At 36.0% G+C, this 13,865-nt stretch overlaps 1 protein-coding gene across 1 annotated transcript in view; it reads left to right on the top strand.

Annotated features, from left to right (window-relative positions):
• The first annotated feature begins 10,504 nt into the window (after positions 1-10,504).
• The window catches only part of xirp2b (xin actin binding repeat containing 2b), a 50,903-nt gene continuing 47,542 nt past the window's right edge, over positions 10,505-13,865 (top strand). The window contains exon 1 of the mRNA XM_065252325.1: positions 10,505-10,635. Within this exon, the coding sequence (XP_065108397.1) occupies positions 10,617-10,635 (19 nt within the window). The 5' untranslated portion in view covers positions 10,505-10,616. The remainder of the gene's footprint in view (positions 10,636-13,865) is intronic.

Below are 13,865 nucleotides of genomic sequence, written 5' to 3' on the forward strand. Positions count from 1 at the left end.
CAAGGTAATAGTATAGATGTGTTTTGTGTTTACTGAGATGGAAATCCATGACCTTGGCACTGCTAATGCAATGATCTACTAATTGAGATAATACATTTTCAATTAAAACTCCATTTTTTTAGCTCCAGTAAATGTATTTTTTACATTAATACATTTTGTACACAATAAAAGAAATGAAATGACATCGTGCCATATTATTTTCTTACCAGTTTTAAACTTTATATGACTTACATAGCTGCCTTTCCAGTGAGGTTTGGAGTTTGACATTGGGTCCGTTTTTGGCTATTTTTGATTGGCATTTGGACAGGCTCAGTCATGCAGACTTGGCAACCCTACTTGTATTTTAAAAAAAATCATGGTAGTAAGAGAAATAGTATCTGTTTTAAATGCACTGTTACACTGCTAACATGCTTCACTGGCTAGACACCAAGGCAACATTCTTCACTTTTAGACACAGCATGTTTCTTTACTGAGCCTCTTCACCTCTCTCTCTCTCTCTCTCTCTCTCTCTGTCTCTCTCTCTCTCTCTGTCTTTTTCTCTCTGTCTCCCCCCCATAGAAGTTTGTATCTTTTTAGGTTTTCCATGTGAGCAGTGAGATGTAACAGATTGGATTGTTTTGGAAGTCACCGCTTATCAGCTGTCAGGGTGAGGTGAGAGAAAGGGAGGAGGGAGAAAGATGGGTTGTGAGAGGAATGAAGTGTGGAGGAAATGGGAAATGTTAAGACGCTAAAAGTAATTGAATAGACAATGAAACATGCCCCTATAGAGGCAGCTGTTATTACAGATTAATCAGTCACGACCGCTGCACGACTTAATGTGACGGCTGTAACCTGACATGTCTTGTTGTCAATGAACGTTGAGCAATCACAGTTCAACAAATATGTTTTGCAGACGTGCCCACGTCAGCTTCACGTTGGTACGCAAGGCGATCATTGGTTCTCATGATTGGGTGTTTTTCGTCATTATTATGCATATGATGACTAGACACGAGAGTTGTGAGAACCAATGATCGTCTAATGTACCATACTGCCATTTTTTATCTTTGTTAACTTTTAAAGATGACGTCACGTATTTATTGCTAAATACCCTCACAATAATTATTTTTTTACAAATTAAGAGTGTGACGATATTTTGGAATACACACTATAATATTTATATTTCATTCACCGCCAGCCTTTTTTTGTGATTTTACTTGAGGGTGAGTAAAATATGGGCTGATTTTTAATTTGGGGTGAACTATTACTTTAAAATCTGTGTAACGTCAGATATTTATTGTGTTTTTAGTTTGCCACACCACAGAAAAATTTGTTATTAACCACACAACCAAATTTGAATGATTAAAAATGTCCGCTGTCCGCACTAAAACCACGCCCACTCACAGAAAAGCTGTTAACTCTCAACTTTTAAGAAACTGAACTGATGCTCGTGATTGTTGTGGCCAAAAAATTCTTGAAGACAGAAATGTGAAAAAACAATTTAACAGAATAAAGGGCCATTCACATAATAATAATAACTACAACTATTAAAAAAAATGGTTTTAAAAGTCATTTTATATTTCATTCGCTGCCAGCCTTTTTTTAAAAGGATGCCCGCCTGTATTTTTGTGATTTTCACAATATTCTTTAGAGGAAACTATAAATATATAAACAAACAAATTTATCAAATGAAATAACAGACCCTTTGCTTTCAAACAAACAATAAACAAACAAACAAAACGGGGAAAAAACGTTTCATTATATATTTACTTTTTCCACTTAATTTAACCATTGAAATATGGATATTCCTCTTCAAAAATAAATTTTAAGCAAAAAAAGTGTTTTTTTTTTAATGAATTTATATTAGATATCAGACAACGATTATCAAAAATAAATGCAGTTAAAAAATTAAATAGTTTTTTTTTTTTGCTTCAGTTTTTTATGAATTTGGTTTGGCAACTAGTGGATAAAAGCGGTATTACACCTTTTCATAGAAATTCATCAAAAAGGCATATTTATCAGGTAAATATTAACTCATAATTGACGAGATAACTCGTCAATGGCGACGAAAGAGACATTAAAGAGAAAAGCGGAGTTCACACCACAACTATAACGATAAAGATATAAAGAGCGATTAAACCAATGACAGCAAATCAAATCTACTTGAATCTAAATTGCAATCGCATTTAAAATGGCACTGTGGTCCATAACATAAAATTACTCAGGTGTCCAGCGAAATTTGACTTCATAATGTTTTTTTCCTACTACACTGACTATTTCACCAAAAGGTAAGATATTAGATTACACAAACTAGACTTAAACAAGCGCCTATAGCCGACATCCGCCTGACGTTTCATCCGCATTTAAGTGCTTTTGTGTTCACGCCCCTTAAAGGTATAGCGGAAGATTTTCGTTTTCCGGGTGGATCACCACTGTTATTGGTCATCCCAGATGTCAATCATTCTGATTATATGTTGACGTATAACCGTCGCACGTGCTCGCCTCTACGTTCGCTTTCTGCACATGCGCACTTTCACGTGTATGTGTGTTGTGCTACGGTTTCAACCATTCATTGAAGGTCGCGTTCTCACTGTGTTTTTTTCAAAATGTCTGAGGGTCGCAAGAGAAAAAGTCTCTACGAATTGTATGACAAGAAGAGAAAGGACTATAAATAAAGAAACAAGACCAGATGTTTATGGGAGACTATTTCACACGCTGGCGTGAGCTAAAAGGACAGGTTGGGCTTCCCACGCGAAGTTTCTACTGGAAAGGTACATTTTGTCATGCTATTTGGAGAAATCCATTTAAAATCACTGCTGGTAAAAGTTGATGTAAGCTATGATTTGCGATGCTAGCCCTGGCACAAGTCACGAACCGCACAGATACTGTAAACATGCCAACAGAAACTTGTAAACAGAGCGAAGAGAAGAACTGAGCTCCTGCACGCTCTCTCTCTGTCTCGTGCACGCGTTTAACAGGCGTTCCCTCTCGGGAGCATTTTTTAAAAAATATCGAGGGGCGGTTCTTTTAAATAATTCGGGAAAATCTTCCGCTATACCTTTAACTCCACAGTTTAGTAATACATAGTTAACAGTCTTTGTAACATGTTTCAACAATACATTTATAATGTGTTTAAAGACAATTCTCTGAAATGACTTTACAAGAACATTAAGGGTGTTTAGATCTATTGTAATTGCAATCATGACAGTATGTTGTTTTGACATTCAGCCAACCACATTGGCACTACTAGTGGAGTCAAAGTTTACTAGGCATTAATCTGTGTAGTGTTGACATGATGACACACTGACTGATTTTAACAAAGTGACAGTTCATTATCACCTATAAATAGGATTTGGGTCCATATGGCCAGGCCTATATTTACAGTCTTACTGTACAGTATCTACAGTATAGACACACGTTTGAGCTTACTGAATCTTTCTAATCATCTCTCTGTCCGCCGGGAGTTTCATTTATTCAGCTAATGAGTTCTGCACTGGTGTATCTAACACACTTGTGTTGTTTTATAAGGTCTCTTGTGTGTCTGCTTGTCAAACTTCACGTCTGTCTGTGGTGCTGTGACTGTGCATGGCATGACCGTATGTTGTATTCAGAGGCAATGGGATCGTGTTTCTTCATGCAGTTCTTGCTATGGTTGCACATGCAGGACGGATAAGATGCCAGGAGTTCCAGTAGATAGGGGACGAGCAGGGTAGCAGAGGTGTTGTTGATATTAAATTGGAGATTCCAGTCACAAATCTGTAGATTTAAGATTAAAGATATATATTGTGGTCCACCTACCTTTCATTAGTGTCCAGAGTTTAGTGCAAGCACACCGACCGGTTGAATGTGACACAAATTTTTGAACAGTTGCTGTGAACTAAAAACACCTCAAAATATCAAACGCTTCCGGTGGTCGGACTTGACGTATTTATTGTCTTATGTAGTGAAAACATACTACAACCATGCGACGAGGATTGGATATTGCATGAGACGCATTGTAAAAGTCCTGCGCGGGCGGAAACAGATTTGATGCCTAAGAATTTCGACACGCACGCCCGCGATATCAGCTTTGCTAGTTTTACTAAGTCAAGCTAAGTCAATACAAATTTGTTGTCTGTGATATGTAACATGTTTTTTTTTTTTTTTTGAGAACATGGCAACATATCGAATATGAGATATTATTGAATTAATTGTGCTGAAGATACAAAATTAAAGAACATCAAATACAGTGATATCAAATACATAGATGTCTTAATTTAATACAATTTATCAGGTGGTCACTATGTCTAACTTTTTTCTGTATTTTTGCATTAAATGTTTTGAATGTTGTTTCCAAAATTATGTTGTTGTTGTTGTTGTTGTTTTAAATTGGGGCTAAAAAAATTATCTTTAAAAAACATATTATAATAAGTTATATTATAATATTAATAATCTTCAAAAATTCTTATATGAATTTTAGGTTTATTTCCCAGCCCTAGATTGAACACATTTTTTAAAATTAAAATCTGTACTGTCAACATCCTTTAAACAGGTTTGTATTTTTATTTTTTTTTTGCATGCATGCATGCATGTTTTTTAAAAATTAAAATTTCTGAAACCCTCTTCCCCTCATCTTGACCCCTTCTGAACTTAATACACATTGCCAATGATTTTCCAGGATCTGTGCATGCATTCCCACACACATCCCGTTAAGATCCTGGACTGGATGTTTATTGGGTTTGCAACCGTACACTTTGTGGATTTCTTTAAAATCAAAAGTTAACATTAGTTAATCCACAATGAACTAATATGAACAATTGTGCCGGGCCCGGTTGCATAAAACACCTTAAGTTTTTCCCTTATATGACACTTAAGGGGTAAATTCCCCTTAACTAAGAGAATAATTTTAGGGTGTTGCATACAGTATAATCCCTTAAACTGTTCTCTTATAAGAGTAATCATGAAGTGTTTCACGACAGCGACCCAGGTTTGTCTTTATAAAATACTATTGTTGCCATGGAGACGCAACACAAAAAACTTAAGGGTTTTTTCTGCAACACCCTTAAGTTTAAGGGAAACTTGAAATTACACTTAAGGTGCTTTATGCAACCGGGCTCTGGCATTTAAGAGATAGTTCACACAAAAATGAAAATTATGGCATCATTTACTTGCTATCATGTTGTTACAAGCCTGTATAAATTTCTTTGTTCTAATGAAAAAAAAACTTTGAGCAAAGTTTGACCAAACTGTGGAAGTGAATGGGGCTCATGATCGGTTCAGTTACAAACATTACTCAAAATATCTTCCTTCGTGTTTATCAAAACAAATAAACGAATACAGGTGCACTGTAAAAAAATTCCGTAGAAATTGCAGCTGAGTTGCTGGTAACTTACCGTAGATTTAAATTTGTGTGTTTTACTGGCAACATTTTGTTCAAAGTTAAATAAACATTAAACATTTACAATTCTTTGTCTTTACAGAGTAAAACTAAAAAAACAGCATCAAGCAAAACATTCTGGGAAACAAAATCTGAAGCAAAAAACAGAAAAAGGTTGATGATGATTTCTGGTTCCCAGAATGCTTTGCATGAGGCTGTTATTGTATAGTTTTATTCTTTAAAGATAAAGACTTATTAAGTTAATATTTAAAATTTATTTAACTTTGAACAAACTCTTGCCAGTAAATAACATAAATGTAAATCTACGGTAAATTACAGGCAACCCAGCTGCAATAACATTGAAATTTCTACGGATTTTTTTTACAGTGTGTAACAACATGAAAGAGAGAAAATGATGACAAAATTTTCTTTTTTGGTATATTTAGCTAGCATTAACAAAGATTAATACATGCAAATAAACTATATTGCTAATGCTTTTTGCTAAAGACTCATTAGTGTAAGTTCACGTTTACTACATGCATTAATAAATTCAACATTACTGTAAAGTGGTCTTAGAATATTTATTTTCTTTAGATTTTTGCTCAGATTTTGTATATTTTCTAATCTGTTAAAAAAACTTAATTTATTTCTTTACAACTATTTAAGATAATGTGTGTCTTGTGTAGCACCTTGGTCCTTGACAAATGTTGTTCGGTTTCAATGCGTTCAAATTGTATATGGTTGAAATGACTGTAGTTCACATTCCCAACTCTGGTGTAGATTCAGGAAGTCTCTTGTGTATCTTTGGACGTTGTGGCACCCTTCAGTAAGCAGATCTGTCATATATCCAACACACATCTGTGTCTCTGGGTCTCAGGTGTCTGTGTGCTGTTTCCGTCTCTGGAGCCTCTCTATTACATCACTGTCCTGGTTTGCAGACCCTTCACACGTCTCCACACCTCATCTTCGACCCTCTTTGAGCTCTGACCCCATGCCGATCATTTCACTGTGTGGTCAGTATTTGTGGATCTTTGAGACGTTTGTGTGTCTTTGACCTGTCTGCATGACTTTAAAGTGAGGTGGAGGAGTATTTTAACTTTGTCAGTCTAAGGCCACACGTTTTTTTGTTGTTTTGCTCTTTCAAGCTGTATTTATTTTGTAGTACTAGAATCTAAGTACAATGGTACAATCAGGCTTGTTTCTCAGTGGTTAAGGGTGAACGGCCCCAATTACTTGTCTCTGCAGGGTTAATGATCTCGGTGAATGACTTAATCCCTTTTTAGACAAAGACTATGGAAAATAAACAAGGAATAGTTTGGAATAGTTTGAATTTTGGTTCATTCACCCTGCCAATGATTTTTGGGAATCTGTGCATGCATTCACATACATCCCAAAAAGACACATGATGTGTATTGGGTCTTTCGAGAAACTACGTGTGTGCATTTTTGTTTATAATAAGATCATAAATATGCGTGTGGCGTGCTGTTCTATTATGTTGGCGAACAATCTTTACTTCAGCGGAGATGGTGAGGAGCTCCCTGATCTCTGCTTTATTCCAGTTTTCTTAGTCAATGTTAATCAAACCCCTGTGTCAAAGAGCTGAGCAGTATTGGCAGGGGCGGACTTAGGCAAAGGTCGGCTGCTTTCAGCAACCTCTCTTCCGCCAAACACAGCTCCCTCCCGGCCACGAATAGTGATCTGTGCCGGTGAGTATGCTCCACAAATAATACAGATTGCATTATAAGCTTTTGTCCTCCGAAATTTCTGCCTTGCCCCACTAAAGATTGTAATTTATTCCTCAATCTGTAAATGAATTTGTGATCGCTTTAGTTTGTCTCGTCGTATTATGTTCATTTGAATACAAATTAGGGATGGGACGGTATGAAAATTTCATATCATGATTATAGTGACCAAAGTTATCACGGTTATACGTATTATCATGGTTTTGTTATAATGAGTTGGAAATGTTCAAAAAGAACTGATACACACACTGAAAACTTTTGAACAAGTTTTATTTTTGAAAATCACAATTTAATATTTCATGTCCCTGAAATTATTTCTGTGGTTAAAAAAATAAATCTGTCTAAGTTTACCGTGAATGAATACAATACCCTTAAATGCTGCCTTGTGCAAAAAACTATGTTGCATGTGTGCGCCTGGTCAAACGGATTCTGGCTGGAAAGGATTTACCGCGGTAATCAAACACGGTTGTAATGATAATTAAATTTTAAACAATAATTCTAACCGTCAGGACATTTTATCGTGGTTAATCATGAAACCGGTTATTGTCCCATCCCTAATACAAATTATTTTTAATTTAAAATATATTGTAGATGTGGCATTAGATGAAAATATATTTAAGGAATTCAGTACTAAAAAAAGTAAAAAGTACACAAATATTATACCCATCCTTTTAATACAAAGGGGTACTGCAGTAAGGTTTGGGCCCCCAAATCACTAAATCCACCCTGAGTATTGGGAAAGTTGTTTTTAAAAGGAAGGCATTACAAAAAAATAACTCATTCCCGCCAGCCATTTTTTGACAAGTTGCCCACCAGCATTTTTGTGATTTTCACAAAAGTTTCACAAAATGCCTTCCAAGAAAAAATTATTCTAAAAATATATAAACATACAAATATATCAAATGAAAGAACAAACCCTCTGCTTTCAAACAAACAAAACTGAAAAAAAAAACGTTTCATCCTATATATTTTTTTCACTGCTTGTAAACTTTTAAATATGGGATTTTTTTGCCTTTTTTAGCAAAAAGCTGAAATAATTGCATTTTTGTGAAGGAATTTTGTTAGAGATAAGATTCAGAATTATTATCAAAACATACACAGAGTTTAAAATTAATAAATAACGTTTTGGCTTCAGTTTTTTCATAAATTAGGTAAGTGCCGTATCGCGCTATTGCAGATTAACATAAAAATTCATCAGAAACACATTTTTTAATGCAAATTCTTTCTCTTAATTGACGAGATAAATTATTAATGGCGGTGATAGAGTCAGGGCCGGCGTCAAGGGGGTGCATTCGCAGGCAGTGCCCCCCCAAACAGGTTGTTGTGCCCCCCCTACAAAGTTTTTTATTAATTTAATATGTATCAAGAATAATTCAAATAAATTAAACATTGAATGTTTCATGACTTGTAATGTAATCAAATGAGGAAAATATAGTTGATATATGTTTTCTTTAATTAAAATAGACCAGTTTCTCTGATTGGATGTATTGCCGCGTCTCACCCGTCTTACGTCTTTAGCATATTTGTGACTTGATACTAGCAACGTGTTTTTTGCGGCATTTTATGGATCGTGTAAAATATGGATATTAGAATTATTTCGAACGAACCAGCACCGCCTGCTTCATCTGACTTCATGCAAACACAGACTGGCTCAAACTCAGAGATTAGAGGTCGAGGTGGAATTTTCAAATCTACAGGACATTGTTTTAAGGAAGTTTAATGTTCGTACACGCCGTCTTCAGCTATTTTAAAGGTAAGTTAGCGTTGTTTTAAATTCAGTAAGCTTAAATGTGAAGTGTGGCTATAGACCATTAACAGCATTACGACGTGATTATGGTAAAGCAGCTTTTTTAAAGCTAGTACTCAGTGTGTGCTGCGCTATGAAACCCATTCATTTCAATGGCTTGCCAGGGCGATTTGTTGTTGCGTCGAGCAAAGCGCGAGCGCAGTGGAGCTCAGCTTGCATTCACACCGCGGTCGAAGTTCAAAAGTTTTGAGCATAGTTTGTGGTCTTTTGCACTTTATACGGGAAATGAGCTGACAGTCTGTACCAGTTGTATGAGGGCGTGCTTGCACTGCATTTGTTGTTTTAATGTCTTGTTTTGCAAGTTATTGTTGCTATTGCGTGCCCCCCTGTTGGAAGCCATGTGCCCCCCTGTTAGTTATGGTCTGGAACCGGCTCTGGATAGAGTTAAGTCTCTTCCCCAAAAAGTAACTAATTGCATTACTTAGTTACTTTTCATGGAAAGTAATATTTGCGTTACTTTTTCTTACTTGATCTCTTTCAGGTCTTGCAGGTGTTTCTGAACTTCAACAACTTCAGAAATCGCATAATTCCATAGCAAAAATGTCAAGCTCTGGCCTGCCATCTCCTTTTCATCAAACTGTTCCTGCTCAGGTGTGCACACATAAAGTGCATAATTCTACATGAATACATTAAGTTTAATTTAGTACATTATTATTTTTTTAAAAAGTAACTCAAATAATAATGTGCACATTTATAAAGCAATGTGTTACTTTACACGTCACTTGTAATGCTTTACCCCAACACTGGAGCTGAGCTACTAGGTACCCTTTACGGAAGTGATCCCAGAATTAATTATGGGATGTGTTTGCGATCACACAGAAGGCACAGGGGCATTGTCTTTTCTGTGATCAGTGTGCTGTTTTATTTTTATTTGAATTGCATTTTTCACAAATCCATGGTGGCTTAAGACAGGAAAGAATTGTATGATGAAAACAGAAAAAATAAGTTATGTAAAGAAATAAGTTTTATTTTAGCCGGGAGAGAGAAGCAGTTTTTACAGTAGCTGCTGGAATACTGAGGGCCCTTTTAAAGACAGTCTGTACTTGGAAACCATTATTAATTGGCTCCAGAGGACCCAAAAAGCCAAGCAGGGGTGTATGGGTGAATAAAATCTGCTAAATACTGTACTACATGTATGGCTTTAAAAGATGTACTAGTAAAAAAAAGATGTGCAAGTAAAAACTATTTGAGATGAACATCCGGTAGCGTATGCGAGTGAAGTGAGACACTTTCTAAGGTGTGTCAGAACACGGACAGTGAATGTCAAGACATATCGTAACCTTTAAAATTTGACAGGACGTCATAAAGAAATGTCAAACCAAATCGACTTTGAAAGTCCACTAATGGGAAGTCGCTGGTAAATGAATTTCACGTAAAGCAGATAATATTCTGTCACAATGGTCCCGTTATGTGGCATTCATGTATTCACATTTTTAATAATATATTATAGAAAGAAGCAACGATTGCTACTGCCCACCAGGTTTTGCATCATGACATGACAGGAGACACCAGGTCCTCCAAAAAAAGCCGTGCTGGCAGAGCGCAGTATTGAATGTTGGGGAGGGGAGAGAAGATGCTTTGAAATAAAAGCAGCTGGCTGGATTCACGTTACGTTTCGAGCGCCTCTGGAGCTGGTCTCCACCAAACTCAAGAGACAGACTGCTGGACATTCAAACAACCTGCAGGGCAGGCAGAAAGCTACAGGCCCGTTCTCTGGATCTCTAACCCGCCACTCATGGACGGACACACAGTTGGTGAGTTTTATAGCTGCTTGGATTGTCCGATGTGCTCGATTTCTGTGAAATGGACAGATAGGAAGGTTTGACTTTTGTGAAAAGATTATTGTTGTTGTAATGCGTGATGGATTGTGTTGAATGAAAAGGACTTGTTATCGAAACATCACTATTGTATCTAGCACTCAACTGGTGGGAGATTTAAATGGGTTTCTGGTATAGGGATGGTCATCGTGAGTATAGATTTTGGTTCCTTAAAGGTTCCTAAATCTCTAGAGGCCAAAATTAGAGACTTGGTTGTGTGCTATTTTGACTTTGGGCTGTGAGCAACCATCTATCAACTAGCCCTATACCTTAACTAACTATTCCTTAGCAACTGCATTGCAATTACCTAGCAAACCCCCAAGCTCTTTACCGTGAGGTGAAAGTAATTTACTGTATACAGGCAGTAAAATGTCAAACATGTTGTTTATCCAGTGATTATTTAACTTTATTTATTTTGCTGGGGATTTCCATATTGGGGTGTTTATCGAATTGTCCATAATCTTGCTTGAACCTTTATCCGGGATGCCAGACTCTCGGTTAATGACAGAGCACACACACACTTTCATTAAATTGTAGTTTGTTTGCTATCAGTTTTGTCTTCATATTGCATGGGTTACTCTGTTTCTTCACTCATGTTATGCAAATGTAATTTCACTCACTTTAAATATAAAGTTTTTGTTTTTTAGGATATCTTATTGAAATGTTTTTTTTTATGAAAAAGTATTTAGATTTGTCTTAGTAGGGTGCCAAGATTTATTTCTGATGTTTCAAATATGTCAGTAACAATTTTAGTGTTATAAATGTGCACCTTTTGGCATTAATGATAAAATTTCTCTTCTAAAATGTTTTTTTCTCTCAACATGCATTGGGATTTATTTTAATTACTCTCTTTATTTGAATGTAAATGATCCTAATAAATATTCTTTTTAGTTTATATACACAATTTTAGAGTTAAATATACTTATGTTCTAAATTTACTGATGTTTTATTAAAGGATTATTCCACTTTCATAAAAAATCCCAATAATTTACTAACTTCCATGTCATCCAAGATGTTGATGTCTTTCTTTGTTCATTCGAGAAGAAATTTTGTTTTTTTAGGAAAACATTTCAAGATTTTTCTCATTTTAATAGACTTTATTGGACGCCAACAATTCAAAGATCCAAAAATTCCCGTTTCAATGCAGCTTCAAAGGGCTCTAAACCAGGGGTCTTCAACATGGTGCCCGCAGGCACCAGGTAGCCCACATGGAATCAGTGAGGTGCCCGCCAAAGCACATTTTATGAATAGTCTCAATTGTAATATTTATTTATGACATAATTTTTTTATTAGCTTGCTTTGGTTTATGCACGTTAACATTTTAAACAATACTATCAACAAATAAAATAAAATAAAATTTACAAGTAAACCAAAAAGTTTTGAGTAGACTACATCAAAAAGTAGCCCCCAAATTGTTTTATCCATTGTGGTAGCCCTTGCTCACAAAAAGTTTGGAGACCCCTGGTTTAAACGATCCCAAACGAGGCATAAGGGCCTTTCTAGCAAATTGATCGTCATTTTCAGAAAAAGAAAAATGTACGGCCCAGAGCAACCTTACGTATTACATAATCACATTAGAAGGTCACGCGTCACATAATATGTAAAATGCACACTTGCGGACCATTTTAAACAATAAACTGACACAAAGACATTACAACAACATCTACACTGGAGCGGTAGATTCGCATACGTCATGCGTGATCTTTCGACGTGATCATCATGTAATACGTAAGGTTGCACTGGCGCATCACAAGGCTAGTGCAAGATGAGAAGTTGTAGTTTAAACATGCATTTTATTTATTTTATTTAATGAAGACGATCGTTTCTCTAGATAAGACTCTAGATTATGCCTCTGTTGGAATCGTTTAGAGCCTTTTAAAGCTGCATTGAAACTGTAAACTGTTTAGGTCCACTAAAGTTGACTATAGACGGTTTCAGCAGTAACAACATAAACAAGTGGCTTTCGTGGTCATCACGTAACTTCCGGTAAACTTTGTAAAGAATAAATAACAACAAAGTCCTTTTAAAGTAGTTTATTTATATAACAAGCAAAATAAACAACACGTAGATTACATATGAACGCAAAACATTTGGTATTTCCGACGAGGTATTTGTTTAAGAGTTCAGTTTCAACAACTAGTCAGAGCATTAAACAAACAGAAACCGGACGTAAAGTTTGGACCAGACGCTTATCACCGCACGTGCGCCTGATGAAACGGTCTATATGGAGAAAAATCCTGGAATGTTTTCCTCAAAAAACTTTATTTCTTCTTGAATAAACAAAGAAAGACATAAATGGATGACATGTGGGTGAGTATATTATCAGAATGTTTTTAAAAAAAAGTAAAAATATTCCTTTAATGTAGTGTTTAAATTTAGTATGACTGTAGTTTTATTATGATAAATTATAAATGAAACCGCATCTTTAGCTTGTTTAAGACTTTTTTTTCTTTCTTTCATAACACATTTCTTTAAATCAGATGTTCAGGTGAGCGAGCAGATTCTGGGGTCTTCAGACTTCTCCCTCTGAAACCCGACCCACCAGCTTCACGGTTTAAAATAAGTTTGATGTATTTTTACGCGTACTCGGCGCCTAGATTACTTCACTCTCCTGTCATGTGATCTCTGGACATAACTCATCAGAAGATAGATCTGAATTGTTGACACGATCCAGGCGTAAAGATTAGCGTGATCTCATTGGTTAAAAGCTCTTGAGTTTTTAAAACCTGGCCTGTCAAATACAGCGTTGTACCAGAAATGAAGAACACGAATGCTGCATCGTTCTCTCGTGTTTTAATGCACATAAAACTTAATGGTAGCTGTTACTGTGCTTTTTTGGGTGACGGATGCCTGTGGTTGCTCATCCTTCTTGACAGGTTGATGGGTTTACAGCAACATACCCCCCCACACACACCAGCTTGGCTAAAATAGAGACAGAGCTTCTATTTCCCTGGTGATATTACTTTGTGATGCTAACCACTCATGATCGCGCATCGCATGAGCCAATCACAGGCTTAAAACGTATGAAATATTAAGTGCTTAAAATTCCAATCAGTCCCAGAATGAATCATTCACTTGAATTGTTAAATCTTGTGAGATGTAGACTTGCATTGCATTGCATGAGATAAGGGGTTGCAAACTGTGCTTTGTGATGATTTTAAAAGTAG

Source organism: Paramisgurnus dabryanus, chromosome 15 (assembly GCF_030506205.2).
Source record: "Paramisgurnus dabryanus chromosome 15, PD_genome_1.1, whole genome shotgun sequence".
Classification (NCBI taxonomy): domain Eukaryota; kingdom Metazoa; phylum Chordata; class Actinopteri; order Cypriniformes; family Cobitidae; genus Paramisgurnus; species Paramisgurnus dabryanus.